Source organism: Castor canadensis, chromosome 7 (genome assembly GCF_047511655.1).
Source record: "Castor canadensis chromosome 7, mCasCan1.hap1v2, whole genome shotgun sequence".
NCBI classification, from domain to species: domain Eukaryota; kingdom Metazoa; phylum Chordata; class Mammalia; order Rodentia; family Castoridae; genus Castor; species Castor canadensis.
The window spans coordinates 124,948,775-124,970,672 of record NC_133392.1 but is presented as its reverse complement, the minus strand read 5'-3'; the positions used below and the strand labels follow the sequence as shown (position 1 = coordinate 124,970,672).

At 42.4% G+C, this 21,898-nt stretch overlaps 1 protein-coding gene across 4 annotated transcripts in view; it reads right to left on the bottom strand.

Annotated features, from left to right (window-relative positions):
* Nucleotides 1–407: 407 nt before the first annotated feature.
* The window catches only part of Agbl4 (AGBL carboxypeptidase 4), a 1,287,504-nt gene continuing 1,266,013 nt past the window's right edge, over nt 408–21,898 (bottom strand). For 3 of the 4 annotated variants that reach the window (XM_074080183.1, XM_074080187.1, XM_074080184.1), the window contains 2 exons: nt 17,310–17,409; nt 9,552–10,988 (listed from right to left, as the gene is read on the bottom strand). In XM_074080183.1, coding sequence (XP_073936284.1) covers nt 10,868–10,988; nt 17,310–17,409 — 221 coding nt within the window. In that variant the 3' untranslated portion in view covers nt 9,552–10,867. Of the gene's footprint in view, nt 741–9,551; nt 10,989–17,309; nt 17,410–21,898 lie in introns of those variants that run through there. The other variant, XM_074080185.1, reaches the window with a different exon arrangement.

Sequence of the window (21,898 nt, the reverse complement as noted above, 5' to 3'; positions counted from 1 at the left end):
AGAAGGGAGAGGACACTGTTGCAGGTAGACAAATAACTACCTGCTGTTGATAAAAGAAAAACCCTATTACCTCATAATACATTTAAAGTGAGAGATCATAGCTTCCAAATGTGTGCCAGGGTGTTGGCTTGACTGAGTATCATAAAAATACTAAGCAATAGAGTAACATGGATGTGACAAGGAATAATAGCTACCCTCTATGAGACACTTCATCTCCTTGGAATTTTCTTATCTCATTTACTTTTCCCAAGTATCCTATAATACAAACATTAATAAGTCCCATTTTATAAGTGAGGAAACAGGTCCATAAAAATGGATCCAGATCGCATGGTAGTAAAGAAGGACTCTCACCTGGATCTGTCAGATACCAGAGCCCACACCTGTGTGTCCACATCTCTGTGTAAGTCTTTTATGTCATCCATTCAGGGTCCCAATTCTCCAGGTGCTTGACAAGCAATTTCTAATACAAACCTTTGAAATCTGGGTGTGCCAGATCTAGGGGACCCATAGTGGTCTGTGCTGTAAAGGTATTATAAATAGTGCACACGTCTTTCACTTACTATTAATCAACAAGATAAAATATTGCTTTATTCATTCTGTGTGGCATCTCAAGCGTGTTCCATGGTAACAATTACACGGTAATGTTAATTAGATCCACAGCATTGCACCTCTTATATGCAAAGTTCGCCATGTCACCCGCTGGTCTCATCTCTCCAGAAGTCTCTGGTTCGGCATCAGGTCTGAGAACAGAGAGAACGTTTGGGAGGCAGGAATCACCCACCATTTGTGTTGCTGAGCTAAGGATAAAACTGTAGGAAAACTGAGGCTTAGACTTTTCTAGAGTTAGATAAATGCCAGGAACAGATTGGGATTAAGATTCCATAGATTCTAGATATTTCTTTTTCTTTCTAGTTCAGGAATTTTTTTTCTTTTGCAGTGTTGGGGGTCATACCAAGGAACCCAGGGCCTTGCATGTGTTCTAACACTGAGCTGTACCCCACACCTCATCCTTAGTTCAGGCTATTTCTATTAGATTATTTTTATGCTACTTAGACCTTACTTCCCCATCCCCTCCTTATTGTATAATTTGTAGCATGGATGCATGAAAAGTGCCTTCCTCAAGTAAGAAGTCAGAGAACAGCAGTTCCTCTTCCCCCTCTACAACCTTTCTTCAAAATTCCTTAAAGTAGACCTGTGATTTAGGAAGAGCAACCATCCTTAATTCCATTCTACATGCGGGGAAACTGAGGTCCAAAGAGGGAAGATGACAGTAACTAAATCAGGCTTAAATCTAGGCTTCTAGGTTAGTACTCTTTTCAACAACCACATGGCCTCCATGAGAATGGATGAATAAATGGATAAAAGAAGGAATGAATGAATATTAAACCTAATAAAGAATGAATTAAGGCATGCATGATGAACAAGACTTCATGTTTGCAAGTCCCCAACCCATATATTTGATTTTCAAAAAAGTCAAAATCTCAAGCTCTCTGGAGTTGCTCTATGAGGCCAGAGAAATGAAGTGTTTATTTCACAATTGTACATGCTCCACGTTCAGCCACCAGCTAGCATTCAGCCTAGTTTAGAGCAGGCCCTCATTGAATGCTTCTGAAATTGAGCAGAAATGAACAGTCTGGAACCATTGAATTTTGGCTCTCAGGGAACAGTTTGGGGAGATATTGGGAGTGTCAAGAAAAGCATCTCCCTTCTTCATAACACTGCACCAGCAGGTGTTTTCCAACCTTTAGTCAAAGATGGCCTGAAGGAGAAAGAAAGGAGAAAGAAAACAGATAGAAACACACAGCTGAAATACAGAAAAAGACCCAAACATGAGATCATGTGGGAATAGAATCAGGAAAGGGCAGCTCTTGGTGAATCCTCCATCCCTGAGGCCCTGGCCTAACCAGGATCAGCCTTCACTGACATTGGGAAGGAGCAGAGATGGCCCTGGCATCCTGCAGGGCACAGTCCCAGGGAGGTTGGGGCAGAAGGGGTGATCCATTAATATGGATGATATGTCAAGAAAGTAGACAGGATTTCAAACAGGAATGTAACCCAGGACCTCTGACTATGAGTTGATGTAAAAATGTACTTAGAATCAATAATGATCTGTCATCTACTACTCAGTAATGCACATATATAAACATCAAAATTATACAAACCATGCATTTTCACACACAAATAAAGAGAAGTTACTCATAAATGATACACACACTATGCAAACTAGTACAGACAGATACACATGCTCAAATCATCACAGTCAATTTTTGTCTTTCACCTCTCCTAGTGTCTCCCCTTCTATCCTCCCCCTCTACCCCACTCCTGACCCGTGGATGCTCTTAGCTTTAAAATTTGACAATTTCCAATGTGGGACTCTAAGCTAAGCTTGCTCTATTTTTCCCAGAAGTTGAAGGGTTGCTTTTATCAGTGAACCTTCAGAGGGAGAGAGAGGGGAATTAGAGTCAGAATCCTCATTTGCACAAATAGCTGCAAACCCCCAGTGAATAACTACTCTCTCCTTGTCCTTATGCTAGGCCCTGAGGTGCCAAAAATGAATAAGACTGGTTGCTGGTGCCAGTGGCTCATGCCCATAATCCTACCTATTCAGGAGGCAGAGATGAGGAGGATTGAGATTTGAAGCCAGCCCGGGCAAACAGTTCTGAGAGACTCTACCTAAAAATACTCAACAAGAAGACTGGTGGAGTGGGTCAATTGGTAGAGCACCTGCCTAACAAGCATGAGGCCTTGAGTTCAAACCCCAGTACCACAAAAACCAAACAAACAAAAAGACTGGTTGATTGTTTTGGTTTTCTGCCCTCTTCAAATCATCTCAACTCAAAAACAATGAAAAGTGGGGCTGGAAGACAGATCTGATACACAGACAGGGTAAGTGAAATAAAGCCATTGCTAATTGCCAAATGAGATGTTTGGAAAATGGTTTTCTAGAAGCTGAGGAAGTATTATTTATGAGGGCCAGAGAATCAAAGGAGACATCCTAGAAGAGGTGCCTTGAAGGATAGGTAGGAATGGGGAGGGGCCTGGCAAAACACAGCTGTTTAATACATTTTGTCAGATTAATTAATGAAATGAAACTTTGTGTTAAAAGCAAAGCATGGATGAAGGGGGAATCCTTCTGAGGTCTCAAAAGGGGAGAAAATACTGGGAAATATTTCTCAAAATACTATGCTCTCCCATTCATCCTCTCATTTGAATGTTACAGTACTGCTGAGAATTATGTCCCCACATCAAGAAGTAGGAAACTGAAGCACCGGAGGGCCTCCCTCCTGGGAAAGAGACTTAATGTCCCACAGCCAGGCAGCATGAGAGCTGGGAGCAGTATGTCTATGTCTAAATCTGTTCGACTTCCCAATTGGAATCCTGGGAATTATGGGCAGGGAGTGGCTTGCAGAGAGAAAGAGGAAATCATTGGGATATTTAGTGGGAAATCTCCCTGTGACTGGTCTACTTTATAGAGTAAGGGTGGAAGAGGGTGGCTAGAAGGAACTGGGCCCCTGGAACTACCCAGTCCTATCTCCTGGCACAGCAGACATGTTTCTTGTTGCTGCAGCTCTAAGGATGGCATCTGCTTGTTAAGACAGTCATTTCAGAACTGCTTTTTCAAAGGAAAAGACTGAGGCATGCAGGACGTGCGGGGACATCCAGCTGCAAAGGAGAATGCTTAAAGCCAAGCTCAGGGGAATAAGGCAAAATGAGGTCGTGTATGGGAACAAAAATGAACCAGTGAGTTCCCTGAGGCTGAGGCTTTTTATAACCAGCATTAAATATTTATTGTACTGTCAGTCTCAGAACTGTATACAAGAAAGAGGAGGGGGAAATGGAAAGAACAGGAGCAGAGAAGTCTGATGACATCCAGGCTCCTCTACTTACAACAAACTGTGCGACTTTGGATAGGTTATCTAGCCTCTCTATGCTTCTGTTTCCATATCAGGGAAATTAAGAGAGTAATGCCTATCTCGCAGGGTTGTTGGGAGGACTATAGGGGATCATGTAAGCAAAGCAACTTGTGCAGGCACCTGGAACCAGGTGCCACTCAATCAGGGCAGAAGAGCAATGTAGGGGAGGCAAAGACCAGAAACAGCAGCAGTGGTAATGGAGGTAGCATCAGATTGGCAGTGGGAGCAGCAGTCATAGCAGTAGTGCAGAAACTGTAGTACTAGTACTGGTATTTGTAACAATGGTAACAACAGTAGATTAGCAGTGGTACCAGAAGCAGCAGCCTTAGTAGCAGTATTAGTATTAGTGGTAGTGTGGGAAGCAGCAGTAGCAGCACCACTAGGATCAATAGCAGCAACAGCAGCAGTAGGAATAGGCACACCAGTAACAGTAGTTGTTACTGTTACAGGAAAAAATGGTCTAATTGCCTGGGGCTCTGAAAAAGAATTTGGCTGTCAGGAAAGCCCTGGGTGATTAAATAAATCCATCTTCTCCATCTGTCCATGCAGACAACAGCTCTGAAGGCCATTCAAGACTTCTGACTCTGAGTCCAAGTCACTAACATGTGCTGCTTCTACTCTGCATTGGCACATAAGTTTGTAGGCAAGAGAACCATGGAGGGAGTCTGAGCAGTGGAATGTTTCAGAGAGGTAGATGCTTTTGGGAAGATGAATCTGAAATTAGGATCCAGTTATTAGTCATTGAGGATGGAATTTTGGATTTGAGATTCATTTACTCTGTTTTTTGTTCTGCTACATTTACTGAGTACTTTGACTTATGTGGAACTGTGTTAAGTGCAATAAAAGGTTTGGAAATAATTTTTTAAAAAACACTCAATCTCTGCTATCAAGTAAGTTAAATGATAGTAGAGAAGGTAGTCATGACATTACTGAATTAATGGACAAATAGATTCATGATCAAAACGGTGGGCCGTACAAGAAAAGGAAGCAATTAGCTATAGTTACTCAGACTGTGGAGGATGTTATGGAATTAGGATATGTGATCTAAATAATTTTTTACAGAATCTTACTATGTAAGCCAGGCTGACCTCAAACTCACAATCCTCCTCCCCTCACCTCCTCAGTGCTGGGATTATGTGTGCACCACCATGAACTAAAACCTAGCTCATGATGAAAAGTTTTTTTTTTATTCAGGAGGAATAGAGGTGGTCGATGAGGATGACAGACACTGAGCAAGCAGAATTGGCAAGGATGCAAAGGAGGGAGAGCATGGAAAAGATGGAGGACAATCCTACTGATAGCTATTTTTGTTCCAGTTTAGAGATGGGGAAAGTAAATTCCCCATTGGATTGTGAATATTCACAATCCAATTAGCAAGCATTGGGGTTGAAAGTAAAACTCAGGTCTGTCTGACTCCAAAGTCAGTCCACATAAAGTCAGTCTGCTTGAGGACAAACACATAAAAGAGGCAGAAGCAATGGGCCTTGGTAACTGGTCAGCTGTGTGGGAAGAGGGAAAGAAATTAGTTCAGATAGTACCAGGGTCTGTGGCCTGGACAACAAGGTGGGAAAAGAAGACATTAAGCACAACAAATGATGCTAGGGACAGAAGCAGATTTGGACTTAAGATTAACATGGGGACAGCTGAAAATAGATCCCAGGTCTTTGGGGACAAATGAATTTTAAGCATTAAGGAGCATCCAGGCTGACTTTCTGATTCAGCCAGGCTTGGCTTGGGGTTGAACAGGGAGGCAGTGGGGTGTGTCAGTGTTAAGCTTGTGCCCAGATCCTGTCCTAGTTACTTACTGGCTGGGAACCTTAGGACAGGAACTTACACTTAGCTGAGTTCCTTTGTCTGAAGAGTAGGGAAATTGCCCTGACCAGCACACACCTGAGTTTGGTGAGACCAGGAGTGACTCATAGTGGCAAGGGTGGGGGAGCAGGTTCAGAAAGATACTATGTTTTATTAAAATAGCAAACAAATCTTACAAGGATATATATCTGACTTTCTCTCTGCTATTTTCTCATGCAACATCTCAGAGATGGTCGCTATGAAGCAATCATACCGAAATGCCCAGCCAGCTGAAATTCAGGACTTACCCAAAGCACCCTTGTCACTATCAGCCACTCCTGCTCTCACCAAACTCAGATGTGTGCTGGTCAGGGCAATTTCCCACTCTTCAGACAAAGGAACTCAGCTGAACTCAGCTTCACTTAAGGTGGAACGAATATTGTGTCCAACACTGTCTTTCCATCTGTACTTACATTACTTCTTTTCTATCTGTCAAGGGCTCAGAGCCTCTAGACTACCCTGCCCCATCATTGGCTCATTCTACTCATGAGCTCAGACTCTGCTATAGGACCAGCGCTAAGTTCTGAGACTACAATGATGAACACAACTCAAGTTTTTGTCTTGACAGTGATCCCTCAGGGCACCTGTCATTTTTCTGGACATCTCTTCACTCTACCCTCCTCAGGTGTTCATACTTCTGTCTGCACTTTGACCCCAAGAAAAGGAATTTCTAACTCTAACAAGCAGGTGACAGGTGAGACAGGGGTGGAAGTGATTTGGAGAAAGAGTTACACTCTGTGCCACACATATTTTATAGACATTATTATTTTGACTCCTCAATATTACTGGGAAATAGGTATTAATCACTCTCATTTTGCAGATGAGGATCCTGAATTCTAAAGAGGCCAAACTCTTTGCAGGAAACCACACAGCAAGTAAACAGAAGAATGGGTATTCAAGCTTGGGTTGATCTGACTAATTTAAACTCAGGCTGTTCCTTTTATGTCTCTCCTGTCCTCTCTGACCTTGTAACTGTGGGCTGAGCTGAGCCTCCGAGGAAAGGCCTTCTAATTTTAATGCCCTCAAAGGGACTCAGAAGAAGAATTCTGAACAACAATTGAGGACACAGTAGGTTTGCTTCAACACTCCAGAAGGAGGAGTGATTAGATACCTGGGCTAGATTATCTACTGCAGAGGAGCCAGGACGACCCCTGCAATGACTGCTTTGCTCAGCTTCCAGGGGTCCTGGACGAGCTAGAAACATCTACAAAGTGATAAATCAGCTTCTTGCCAAATCACTATGCTCTGAAGGGTTGTAGAGTAACCTGGAAGAATTTGGACAGATGTGTGGGAATGCATAATGGGAAAAAGACAGAATTTCAGCAGCAAGTACTAAGAAGTTCTGGAATCCTTACACATTTTTCTGATTCTGGAATTATTTCTTTCAGGACAGGGTCTCACTATATAACCCAGGCTGACCTCAAATTTTAAATTCTCCTGCCTCAGTCTCTCAGGTGTTGAGATTACAGGTATGTAACACCATACCATCTCTAAACCTGAAAATTCACATGTTCCCTTCCCATCTCCCTTTTGCTTACCACTTCTAAATTTGCCATTGTTTACTTGTTATTCTGTTTTTTCCTGTTTTCTTTTTTGACCTGATTTTATCTGGAGATAATTGGACAAGGCCCAGTATGTTGAAAAGAGTTATGTTTGAATTTAGGTCCTTACCAGACATATGAATTCAAACAAAGGATTTTACCTTTAGGATTCTCAGTGGTCTCACTTGGGAAATGTACAAAGTGATACCTCATGAGACTCCTGAGGATATCAAATAAGACAATGGTTACAAAAGCAATATGTACATAAGTATATGGTAGATGTATGAATCCATGCTTAATAAATGAATTACTTACTTCCCTGGTTGGTTCTGCTCTTTATATTTAAAAATATGAGTTGGGATTCTCTAAGCAGGCCGCAGGTGTGTCACTGAGTTACAGCAAAAGGATACAAGTTCATCCTCTCCATCCCCATTCAAAAGGCCACAAGAGAAAAGTGCCTAATAGAAACCCCTCCTGCTGCTGCAAAGGGAACAGTGTCATGAAGGCAGGTGACCCAGCCTCCTCTGCTGTAGGCAGCAGCAGCACAGAAATTTGTAGCCCCTACTCATCTGCCACAGCTTTGTGGGGTAACTAGAACTTCAGACCTGTCTGGGAGCCTCTGGGTTAATACAGGACAAATCTTGCACTCCATCAGTAATGACCAGTTGTGTGAGAACCAGGTGGAGACCCACCATGTACCTACCCACCCTTCCTTTTTGCATTGTTGTCTCAGTCTCCTTCTCAGAAATGTACAGAACTCTGGTTTTGTTATCAGTCCTTCCCATTTGTGATTCTAATCTGAAAAGAAGTGGGCAGATGTAAAGGTAGGCTAGAGGGATGGGCCACTATCATCTGGCTGATTTACCCCTCGGCTTGGTGGTGTCTTCCATCACAGTGCTGAAACCCTGTCATTTCCAACTTGACCTCATAGGTATAACCTTGCCTGAGAGCTAAGGAGCAACTGAGCAGACCAAGGTCACTGACAACCCCTGACCAGTCTTTTCATTTTTGCTCTGCAAACTTACTCTACAGTCTACCTTGTAGCCATGTTTCTTCCTTGTTAAGGAATGTTAAATGTTAGCAGTGTCCACACACTATTATTCAGAGACACTTTATCTTGCTTTAGTGCTAAATGACACCTTTTATACTGTACCCTCCATTATCTGCTATTCAGAAATATAACCTCCTGTCATGTCATTTCTCTCCAGAGTCACAGACTAAGTCGATGCTGTAGAGCATCCCAGCTTCCAACCCAGCATCCCCTTAGAGAAGGAACCCCCTCTATTTTCTCCCTGACAGATGTCTATTCAGACTTTGCTTATATACTTCTGGTGGTAGGAGCTCACTAACTTCCAGGGGAACTCATCTAATGTTAGCAACTCTATGTACTAGAAGTTTTCTTCATCCTGAATAGAGGTTGTCTTAGACTTACTTCTTGTGTTTGGTTATTACCTCTGGGCAACATAGAACAAGTTTGCTTCTTTTGTCCCATGGTATACCTTCAACTTTGTAGGGACAGTGAGCTTGGTCCCACTGATACTTTCTCTTACCTTTTTTTTTAATCCCAAGGATAAACAGAGCTAGTCTCCTCATCCATTTCTAACGGGGAATGCCACCTCATCATTCTGGTCACATTCCAAATAATCATATCTATCATTTAGTGAGCACTTAAATTTTTTGGCTGGTTATTTCCCACACCTAAGTTCATTAAATCTTTGTAACTGTCATAATGAGAAGATAATACCACTACCATTTTACAAGTGAGGAAACTGAAATCCATGGCAATTAAATAATTTTTCCAAGATTACACAACCAAATTTTGAATTCAGAATTAGAACTCAGAGTTGCCTGTCCCTGCAAGGTTTTGCTCTTAAGTCACTAGCATGCCTGCTATATGTGGCCTGTGGTCTAATTAATCAACACAGATTTTAAACTATAATCATGACATATAGGCAATTGAGGAAGATAGATCTAGATTATAATCTTTTATTCAATCCTCCTCTGTCCATGGTATCTAAAGTAATGCTACCATTTCCCAAAGCTACCACACTGTTGGCTTGTGATGAGCAGGCTGCAGTGAATTAAACTCCCTAGGACTCTGACATAGGAACTGCTGGAAGTTCAAGTCTGACTGTTCTTGATGACAGAATCTCTGACCTCAAAGTGAGGGTTACTCCACTTTTGGATTGGTTGGTTGGTTCTTGAAGGGGTGAGAGACGGAAAGGGAAAGGTGCCAAGAACACTCAGAGGAACAGAGGAGCTGCACAAACCACTTTATTTGTGTTCCACTAGGCAACAAAAACCCAGAGAAGCTATATATACAACAGGACATTTGTAGCCAACTAACATGGGGTTCATTGTTATCATTTCTGAAAAACAATATGCAAAAAAGATCAAGCTTTGCTCTTGATTTTTTTGCAACAAACTTCGAAAATCTCCAACACCGATTGAAAGAATGCTTAACCAGAGCTGTGTGCTAAAGACCCTTTCTCCCTGGAGCCTCTCTATTCTCTCCCTATCTCCAAATCCTCATTTCCAGGAGGTCATTTTAATTAGCAGGCTGTCATAGTGACTCAGCCCGCTGCTTTCACAGACAGGAAGGGAGCAGACTCCCCTGGACCCATTCATCATACAAAGGCACTTTTCAGAAAAAAGTTTATATTTAGCTTGCCTCACATTGGGAATTGCTACTGTTGTTTCTTTATTTTTTATCATTCTTACCTCCCTTGGGGTGCATTCTTTTGTCTTTTGTACCTCCCTTACCTGGCAATCACTCTTTTCTCATTGCAGATTATCAATGCCTGCCTCACTTGATCCCTGTCACCAGGGACCTGGAGACCTTAACCATGATAGATCTTTTGGAATGAATGGGCAATACTTTTTGTCTTTGGAGCTAAGGCTCAATTAACTACCCAGGAAGTTGAGAAATGGATCTCAGAACAGCTTTCTGAAGTTGCATGCTGGGGCTTGTGAGAATCACAAAGCATGCAGCCTATAGATACAGTAACCACATAAATAAAACCATTGTGATTTCAAAAATTCTGTCCTGTTGTTCACAACCATACATTTGACTTTGGGTTGCATATGTTTCTGCTATTGTTTTGGTTCAGAAAACATAAACACTGCATTTCTAAAGCTAAAAACAACAGTAATTAACTTATTTTAAAAGGGAACACTTTGTGTAGTAACTGTGTAACTTTGAAAGGTAAAGGGGCTTCCAGGGAACTAACCTGAGATGTGTCAGACCTCTTAAGAGGGTTGTGTAGGTTTTCCTAATCCTGTGAGAATCTCTGTGTTGTGGAAAATAACATCTGTGCTCACCTGGTTCCAGTCTCCTAACATGTTCAGCTTTGTGGTGAAAGCCCACAACTGATTTTCCACTGGTGAAAGGGAAGATCAATGATGAAATTTCTTTCTTTTTTTTTTTCCTTCCCTTTCACTAGTTTATGCATTATCTCACAAATCCCTGTCTTAAAAACCACACAGAAGGATTATTAATTTCATGCCCCAGCAGGAAATGCATGCTTCTCTCCCCACAAAACCTCTCCAAACTCCATGTCTTTAAAAAGGGGTTGAAGGGTCTCTGTGGTTCACTGAGCTCTTCTTGTCCCCTTTGCTGTTGGGGTAGCTGCTGGCCAGGCCCCGCAGGAGTGGGTGCTTGGAGGGAGGGGTTTTTTCTTTCCTGCAAAGGGGGAGATAACAGAAAGAGAGAAGACAGCACATATACACGTTGTAATGAAATCATTTGTGTGCATGTCTATCTCCTTCACTGGTCTGTGACCTCCTAGGAGCAGTGGTCTTGTCATCCTCTTCTCTGTGTTCCCAAACCCAGATTAGGGCATGTTTCAAAGCAGGCACTATAGTTCAGTGAATGCCTATTAGAATGGATGGATGGATACATTGTGTTATTTTGGTTCTAGAGAAAACTATTGTACAGCTTCAACCTGTACCTTTCTATACTGATTTTAATTAGTTCAATCCATTCCAGGATGAGATGGGGATGGACACATAGAAAATTTATACCCTGGAATTTGGAAGAAGGCCAGTAGAGTTACGTGACCTGCTTTGGAGTCCCCAGGGCTTGGAAAACAACCATAAAAAAGTTGCAGCTTAGAGGGCCTGGGACCTCATTCTGCATATAGCCATCATGGGCTTCAGAGTCTCCTTATATTCCTCGCCATAGCCTAAGCATGACATTTCATAATATCTCTCTTCAGAATAAGCGCAGGGGTCTGGAAGAGCACAGATGTGTCTGGTCATCTCTTCATCCCAGCACCCAGCACTATTTACTACTTGCTCACGTGTCTGTTTTGCTCACAAACTAAACAATGAACTCCTGGTGAGCAGGGATCATATTTTATTCACTTTTGCATTTTATCTCCTATACTGCCTTGTTACATTGTTTAATTGTAAAATGATGTGACATTCATTAGTCATTGGGTCAAGATTTACTTCCAGTGGAAGAATGGGCTTTTAGCTCAAAAGAAGTGGTATCAATTTCCAAGTTGTCTATGAATGAGAGGTGTGACTTTGGGCAAGGAATTTAACTTCTCTGAGTTTTGTTAGTAAAATGACAATAAAGTACTTTAGTCTTGCAGTGAGGTTGTGAGGCTAGGTAATGTTTAAAAAGTTGGTTATATGATCACTTCCCTGCTGTAATTTGCAAATGTATGGTGCTTGGTGCTACGAATGGTCCCACAGACCCTGCAGGTGACAAAGATAGAGGCAGACATTGATGCTGTCAAGTTGTTCACAGTTTAGTAGAGGAGATAGTTGTAAAAATTAATTACACAAGGCATGGTGGTTCATGCCTATAATCCCAACACTCAGAAGGCAGAGACAGGAGAATCAAGAGATCAAAGCTAGCCTGTGCTACATAGCAAGACCAAGTCTCAAAAGAATAATAACTATAATGTGCAACATAAAGAGATAAATTCCATAAATCTAGGTATCTCTTGGGCTAAATTTGAATTAGGATTGAAGAAACAGCCTGCAGCCCATCATGCCCTGACCTAGGAAAATCCATTTTCCTTCATTGTTGATGAGTCACGAATCAGGTAATGATGGAGTAGGTAACAGCACTCAAAGGACACCTTGCCCTAACATAGCTCCCCAGCAGGCAGCCTTACTACCTGAAAATCCATTCTCCTAGTGTGGGTGAGCTATGTCTAAACATACACACCTTTAATTCCTGGCATTATAAAGCACATTCCTGGAATGTTGCTCACAGACAATGTGATTTGATCTTTTTGAGTTTTTGCTTGGTTGGTTTTTGTTTGTTTGCAGACCCAGGGCCTCATGCATGGTAAGCAAGTGCTCTATCACTGAGCTACATCCCCAGCCGTGAGACAATGTGATCTTGAGGCAGTCCCTCCCCTTCTCTGAGCCTCCCTTTCTTCACTTCTAAAACAGGAGAAGAACCTATGTCCTTCCTGCCTTATAGGCACTGGTGAAGTGGAGGTTAAGGAAGATACTTTAAAAATAAAGGTGTTAGTCATATGCTTTCCAGAGGTATTGTTCTTAACACCCAAAAGGAACATAAGACATAAGATGGGTGTTGGCCCTAGAGAAAAAAGCTCAGGTTTGGTCACAGGTGGGGCAGTTGTAGGTAGATGGTGGCATGGGAATAGGTGTGCATTGCAAAATGATTTGAGGAGAGGTTGGGAGGGCAAAGGCCTATATAATCAAAGATGGGTGCAAATGTCCCATCCTTCTGCCCTTTGCTAAGGTATTCCCTTCACTTCCTCTCCAGACTCACCTCCTTTGGGAGCCAACTTCCCAGAAAAAGGCCTTTCATTTCCCCAGGTTTCTATAGCTATTTGTATATTATACCATCCCTCAGCCTGTCATTTCTAGGTGGGCTATCATCACCTGTTTATCTCATGAGACTACATTTGATGTGTTTGCTTTTTCTCTATAATTCCCTAGCCAAGCACAGGCCTGGTGTGTGTGATGAATGGAAATGAATACTTGGTCTTATCTTTACCATTTCTGAACATCCTGGCCTTGTTGTTGCCATAGAATGTGTTTGTTAGGTTCTGCTTCTTGCCTTCCTATAGCCCCTAATGGAATACTCTCTCTTCTTTTTCTCTTTCAACATGGAATACTCTCTTGCCCTTTAAGACCAAGTTCAAAACCTACTTTCTCCCTGAAGAATGTGCCTGTCAGCCTCCAAATACTTGCCAAGTTGTATGAAAATATAATCTGGTTTGGTCTCACTTTTCTGTAATGTAAAGGGGTGAAGAAGATGATGTCTGGAGGCATCTTCATTTCTACCATTGCATATCCAGTTACATTCAGAGTGGCCAGGACAGCAGAGAACCATAGAAGTACGGACCCAGTGCAGCTAGGAGCTTAGTAGAGAGGACAGTTCTGTCTCAGGAGGAGAACAGAGACAGGGAATCAAGATGTGAAAGATAAGTAGGAGTATACTGTCTGAAGGTGCAATGGAGAACATTTCAGGAGGAGGAAAAAGGATGAACAAAGACATGGAGGCAAAAAAATGACTAACTGTTCAGGCTGATGCACAGGGGACATGAAGAAGTAGAAAGCAGGTGCTTACAGGGGCCAGGGTATGGTAAAAGGTAGGAAATGAAGATTAAAATATAGGTCAGGGTCTTGAATAGCAAGAAGAGGAGTTGGAATATTACCTTGAAGATTATGGGGATCCATGAAGGTTTTGAGAGAGGACATAATCTGATACATGATGGAGTACTTATTATACACTGTTCAGTATTGTGTTATTTGCATAAGTGAATACCTTTATCCTTCATAAGTTGGAGCCCCTGATGGGCTGGGGCTATCTATGATTCTTCAGCACAAGCCCTGGTACCAGCATGTTGAATAGGTGATTGTTCCTTGTGCACACACATACATACATCATGACCTCACTGTGGAGCCAATGCTCCCAGCCTGTGGAGGGCCTGAACCCAGCTCATACTCAGAGGTCAGACCACCTCCACATTCATGTTCTGTCTTTCCACAGAAATGTAGTTGGCCTGCTCATTTTTCTAGTCTAATTTTATCCCCTTTCATGGATCACTTTGGGCTTTAGCTCTATGACTGTGTCACTGTGGTCAAAATAAATGTGGGGTCTCAGCTTTGATAATCAGTGCTGAGCCTGAGCTCTTGTACCCACATTGCTGCTCCTCCCCAGGGTCCTTTTCTGAAGGGCGGCCCAGCACCCAAGGATGCCAACAGACTCCCGCCAGCATGCTGGTAGAAAGTGACATATTGTAATTATCCATAGAGATGGAAGAAAACAAAGATTAACTTTGAGTCAAAACATGTAATTTTCTTTTAAAACCAGAACTGCTCTTTCACTTAAGCAATTTGATGCTTGGCTGGAAAATAATACAAAAAAGGGGAAGTATTCAAATCCCAAATTAGAGCTCAGAGCCTCATATTTCTGGGAATTCGTTTTTAAAGAGTTGTTGACTAATTTAGAAGGAAGTGGTGTTCAGACTGTTGAACCAGCAGTGTGGGTAAAAAGGGAATGGATTTTCTTTCCCTAATTTAAAGGAGGGTTGAATTTGCCTCAAGTCCTCAAGGCTGCGGACATATAAGGAAAGAGCTCTTTAAATATTTTTAAAGATTTAGAACAAAGAGATGTCCTGTGCAGTTGAAAGCAGAGCCTGTAGAACTCTCCTGCATCCTTTTGATCCAGCCTTGAAGTTCCCCTCCCTATCTGGAAGAACTCTTCCCTGATTGAGATTGAACACACAAGGCAGGGGTGAGGCCCTGGACTCCAGTCCTGGCTCTGACAGTGTGCCCCCGACCAGCTCCTTCTACACCCTAACCCTTGATGTCCTCATCTGTGTCAGGAAGATGGAATGGATGATCACGAAGGTCTCCCGAAATGTCAGCACTATTTCACTGGTCTGTGACAATGCAACATACAACAAGAAAGAAGTTAAGCATCAAGATAATTCTATTCCAGCTGACAAAGGACCTGAAAGAGATAATCCCCAAAGTAACTTGTAAATGAGATTCTAAGAGTTCTTTTGAGTTTTATAAAGCTATAAAATTTTAAGAACTTTAGCCAATCAAGAATGACTTTCAAGAATGAGCTGAGCACTTTCCTCTAGAGGTGAGCTCTTCAAAGGTAGAGTCAGGCCTTAATCAAAAGCTTATTCCAGCACCTCCCTCCCACCAGGGCCTGGCATAAAGTATGGCTTTTTTCCTAGGTGAATGAGGGAATACATACATGTATGCTCAATGCAGGGTAAGTACTGCAGGATCACAGAGAAGCATCAGACATGATCTTCTTGCTGGAGTTTCTCATACCAAAGATGGGGGCACAAGGGCTCCAAATGATTTATGAGCAATCTGAGACAGGATATCATCAAAGCACATTGTCATGCAGACACTGCATGGACCTGAGGCTCTGAGATGTAGGACTCACTGCATTGCAGAATGTGGGCCCTGTGACATCATCCAGCCAAACCAGAGAAGTCAGGACACTTGTCATAGGCCACTACAAGCTGGTTGGAAGTCTGGGATCACAACCCAGACACTAGAGGAGAACACTTTTGAAACAGCTACTATCTACTGGGCATTGTATTAAGCTTGTATCTAATCTTCAAAACAAACAACCAGAGATTGTTATTATTACCTCTTGCTTAGGAGGTTGGTCCAGAAAAGTTTTAAGTGGCCAAGAAACTTCCTAAGATCTAATAGTTCCTAAGACCCTGAGATGAAATTTGAGCCTACCCTGATGAACCTCCACTTAAGGTGGGATTCAAATGGCTTTGGAATCATAAGAGCCTAGATTCAAATCCTGACTCTGCTAAAAGCTCTGTGACCTCAGGCAATCCTCTCCACATTTCTGAGCCTCCATTTCCTCATTTGTAAAAAGAGAAATATAATTTCTACATGGAATAAATAAGATGATGTACAAAAAGTATTTCATGCAATAAATAACAGTGATTTATATTGTTTTTATTAATGATAGGATTGGGAGGAAGTTGTATCAGCATAAAGGTTCTGAGGCAACAAAATGCATGGGAAAGGTCATGAGCAAGGACAGTGGGGAAGAATGATCTGGCAAGAGTAGGGAGTTGAACACTGTCATGTTGTGCCAGAAATCTGGACAACTAGGGGAGTAGAGGAGGAGACCCAGAGGTATGGCAATGCCAGCACATCACAGATGCCATTGGAAATTACTGCCCAAATGCTCATGGGCTCTCCACCAGCAAACATGGGAATACTCAGTGCTTCAAGCTACTGCCCAGCCCTTAGACAAGGGGCACTCACCACCTACCTACCCTCAACCCCTCTCTCACTGGACCTGCAAGTTGGTCCCTTCAGGGGACCCAAGTTGGAACTTTTCAGGAATGTATACTTTCTAGCCTAACCTTTGAGTCTTGAGAGAAGGAGACTGTCATTCACTGATGGGACATCTATACACCCACCCTGCTCTGAGTGCATTAATGTACACCTCACAATAATCTGAAAAGTATGTATCCACCTTACAGATGGAGAAATAAGATAATTAGAGTTCCTGTGTAAAACCTTGAAGATGAACAGCATATGCAAACACTCCAGCTAACTTAAAACAATGACTGATTTCATCTCCTCAGCAATGCCCAATCCCTGGAAATTCCCATGCAAGAGCAGAAATGAGACCATCCACATACTGTCTGAGATAGAGTATCATTAGGGCATGCTGTCATGAAGATTTTGTGTGATCTCAGAGTGCAGGACTCATTGTATTGTGGAACATGGGCCCTGATATATCATTCAGCTTGAACAAGTAAGTCAAGAGACCTGCCCTAGGCCATGGTGGGATGATTGGAACTCTGGAGGAGAAACTAAAGGAGATGGTATTTCATGCTCAGGAAATATGCCCTTCTCATCCATGCAGTCCCTGTAGCAGGGCTTGGATTGCTTTTTCTGTGGTACAGGTGGGAAACTTAGGACCAACAAGAGGTTAAGGAAAGCTTCCCTGAACACAGAGCCAGTGATGTAGGACTTGAGACCAGGTTGATAGACTGCCACTTACCGTCGTAGCCTTGGCATGGGGACAGCCACCTTCTCAACCAGGGAGTTCAGCCGGTAATAATCCAAAAATGTTCTTGCCACATTGCGCCCCAGCTTCATATCTGCAGTTGTGTGCATTAAGGATCAACTTTGAAAAGAGACTGAAGCAGAGTAAAAAGAGGCCTAGTAGTAAAAATGACAACAGTAATAAAAACAGCAACACCACTCATTGTTCTGGTTTTGGTATGTACTGTCTTTTTGGATCCTCACAAAATGTTAAATGGCATAATCCCCATTCTACAGCAAGGAAATGAAGTGCACAGAAGTAAAGTAATTTTCTTAAGATCACAGAACTGAGAAGGAAGGGCCTTCATTAAGGGTCTAGGTGACCTTACCCCCAAAGTCTGTGTGCACATTTAGCTTCTAAACTATGCTGCAGTCTTTTGGAAATCACTGGGCTTCTGAGGTTTAATCTCAGGTGGCTTAGGATGAAGCCAGATGACAAGACCCAAGGGCAAGAGATCTTCTATTGTGTGTATATATATATATATATATATATATATATATATATATATATATCAGGGCTTGCTGACCCTCAGTCATCAACTTTGGTAACCTTGGATACAGTGGAAAAATCTTCTCACTCTAAGTAGTATCCCTGTTGCTCCTTGAAATTCTATCAATAATGAATCCTTAAGGTAAGGATTTAGGACCTGTTTATTAAAGTGTTAACTCCCCAGGGAAGAGGAAAGTTCTATATTGATAATCAATACCCTAATATGAATTAGTATGGCAATCAACTCTTCAACAGCACAGAGTATCTGCCCTGTGCATTACATCTGACATCGTTCGGCTTTCACACATGCTATTTCCTCTGCTTTAAGTATCTCCCAACTTTTCCTTGGATAATTTATAACCATAAACTCTCCAATTAGGTGATATCTCTTTAGTAGAGCCTTCCAGGATCGTCCTCTCTTCCTTCCAGGATACTCCTCTCCTCATCCCAAGGCTGTGAGTGGTGCTCTTGTCCCCACTTCCATAGCTTCTGAGCTGACACCATCCATCCAAAGCATCTACCACTTATCTCATAAATGGGAATTAAGTGTTTACTCACCTTAACCCTTAGCTGTTCCTTCTCCCTCATTCCTCAGCTCTGAATATGTAGGTTCTCACCAACCCTTCCCCTAAGACAACTCCAGTCTCTTGAAGTTTTCCACCCTTTCCATCCTCCAAAGAAGTCCAGAATCATCTCTCTCCTGGAGTACAGTGATCCTATCCTAATGGGTTTCCTGCTACAGCACTGCCTCTTTCAGGGCATTTTTCTACAGTGTAGCCCACAAGGTTGATCTAAAATGTAGATATGACCATGTCATTCAGCTAGGTAAAACCCTTCCATGGCTCCCAATTGCCTTCAGAGTCTAAATTTCTGCCATGATTTTTAGGACTCTTTATAGTTGGGTCCCTGACTATTTTCTCAGCCCTATGCTTACCGTTTTCCACTTTCACCCATTTGCCCCTCACAATCCAGCAATCCTGAACTTCTTTTGCTTTCAAACTTTGTGCTATCTTCTCAGACCACTCTTCTGCTCACATGTCTTATGACATGGGCTCCTTTTCAGCCTACAGACCCCGTTCAGTTGCCACATCACTGGGTACATCTTCCGTGGTGCCCTCACTGGGAGAGGGTCCCTTTTAGATTTTTCCATGGCCTTTTCTTCTAGTTACTTACTGACCAGACCACTCATTCTACTGTACTTTAACTGTATCTTCTTTGTAATAGCTCCTCTAGCCTGCAAGTTCTGTGGTGAAAGAAGTCTTATCTTACCTGATCACTTAAATGACCACATACTTGTCTGGCAATAAGTGTGAAATGCATATTTGTTAAATGTATATGTAATAATAGCCAGTGCTTATGTAATCTTTAACTTGTGTCGAGCAAGCTCATGTATATTGACTCACTGAGTCCTAACAACAACCCAATGAAATACCCTATTATACTTCCCATTGTTCAAAGAAGGTAGGTGGTTTCCCCAAAGACTGGGTACCTCATAAATGTTAGGTAGGTTAAGGAACTTGTCCAAAGCCCTATAACTGGTAATAGTAGAGTCAGGATTCAAATCCAGGCAGTTCTAACTCCAGAACCATGAGTTTTCCACTGCCCTGGGCTGCTTTCTGACTTGAAGGCACCTTTTCTGTCAAAACCTGAGTCATCCCAGGCCAGCGCCTGGTGGGAGAAGGAAAAACACCAGACACGTTGTTTATGACAGTGAGATGCACCACAGGCTCGCTGTGCTCTGGGGCTGCCACCTGCTTTCTTCCTTTGGATGTGACCGACCTTCTCTGTCCCCTTCTCTAAAAAGTCCACAAGTTGGCATTGGGCATGGCCTCTCTGACCAGCAACCCCTGGAGGCTGTCTCACGGCCAAGGCCCAGAGAGACAAGCTTGCTTCTCTAACCCAGCTTGGGGAGAACAAATCATGAATGTGTATGCTGACAGAAAGAGTTATAGGGCACAGAAGAAAGCAGAGGTCCCAGTGCACCGAACTAGAAGGTTGCAGCAAAAGTCTTGGAAGCAGACATGTCTAATCCAAATCCTAGCTCTGCCACGTGCTGTGTGTGGCAGATTGTATTTTCCAAAGATGTTTGAAACAACATCTCCCATCTCCCATGTTATTCTATAAATGTGACCTTCACGAGGATGGCAGAAGTAGAAGTGACATTGTGGGATTTTTGAGGCAAAGTACCTTGTACCATGCACCCTGCTTGCTTGAATACTTGAACTGAAGTCCAGAGCCTCCACACAAAGAGTATAACTTCCTTGAAGTGCTGAGAATATGTGAAGTGAGATAGGAGAGATCCCTGGTCAGTCTACACTTCTCTAGCACTCTGCTGTACCAGGTTCAGCCACCATTTGGTTGCCTCAGATTCCACATTAGAACCACCCACTAAGACCTGCCCACATTTCCGACCCACAGAGAACATGAAAGAATAGCTAGCATTGTTTTAAGCTACAAAGTTTTAGGAAGACAGTCTAACATAGGAACAGAGAACTAGACCTTGCACAGCTTTTCTATCTCTCTGAGTCTCAGTCTCCTCATCTATAATAATGCCTGCCTAACTGGTTGCTGGCATGAAGTGTGTGACTACACCTAGTTGATAAGTAACATGCAGCTGACTGAATGAATGAACAGGAGAGACAGAAGCCTGATCTCTTCATCCCCAACTCATACTGACAGCTAGACCTGGAGCAAGCACAGAAGGTATCATTGTTTACCAACTCTCTTGAACTTCTATAAGGGAAAGGAGTTGGGCTGCTCCAGTAAAAACTCTACTACAAGGTATTGGTCGTTTTGGACAAGCTGTTTAAAAGACAGTGTTAAAGGTGGCACATGTGTGAGGATACCTTTCCCTTTTCCCCTCGAGTCCTTTTACATATTCTTCAAATCTCAAAGCCTCACTTCCAAATTATTTACTACAGTGGCCCCGAATGAGTCAAGGAAACAGACCTAGGTTGGAAAGAGGGCAGAGACTGAACATTTTCAGTTAAAACAAGCTGCCTTTGAACAGGAATTTAGGATCCAGGCAAGGAGAGGCAATAAATTCTTTTGGCTGGAACTCTTTTCAAAATATTGCAGTCTTAAAAGAGAAAAAAGTTGAGGCAAAAACTCCCAACTACTCATTATCAATAAAATTCTCAGGATAGTCTGCAATTTGAAAATTTTACCATTCTCAGATTCTTATGTAGGCCATTGGTCTGTTTCTCACAGATGGCAGGGAATGTCCAGCCACATGGAGAAGGTAGGACCAAGAGCCTTAAAGCATTAAAACTGGAGGATTTAGCTGGGATTGTTGGAAACTTGGGCTGATCTAGTAACTGCCACACCAAACTGTTTTGAAATAAAACAGTAGCCCCAGCCTCCTATTTCATGGGACTCTTCAACAGGTTATGAGGGTTTGAATATATACTATGACTTTCATTCATTCATTCAAACATTTGTTGGGCTGTTACCATGTGTATACTGCTAAGAAGAGCATAAGGGATTTGGGTTAGATAAAGAAGAATTAGACAAACCCACTGAACAATATAGAGGAGAAAGCCCACATAGTCTACTTTATATTACCAAGTAGACTGGGGTACTATCACCTTCACAAAAGCAAATACTATTTTTTTAGTGTTTACTATGTACAACATAGCTATTGCCACCAATCTGCACCACAGCCCTGCAAGGTCAAAGCCCGATTCAACACATATTTCACAGATGAGAAAGTTGTAGATCAGAGTTTACATTATTAACTCAGAGTCCCATGACTTGAAAGTGACAGAAGAAGCCCAGTATGCACATGCTATCTCTTCTTGGAGATCATATATTCAAGCACAAAATTCTGTGGATGTATAGAGGGAGACTGAGTTCCAAATGGAGAAATTATGGAGGGTCTCTCGGATATGGACATATAACAAATATTTGAAGGAGAAAGACAAGTCTTAAAAGGAGAGAGGTAAAGAAGAGCAGAGGCTCAATGGTGGCCGGGTCCCATAACCTGACATAGGATAGAGAGAAGCTGAGGGTCATGTAACTGAAGCGGAGAATGAAAGGTGAGGCTTCGGTACTAG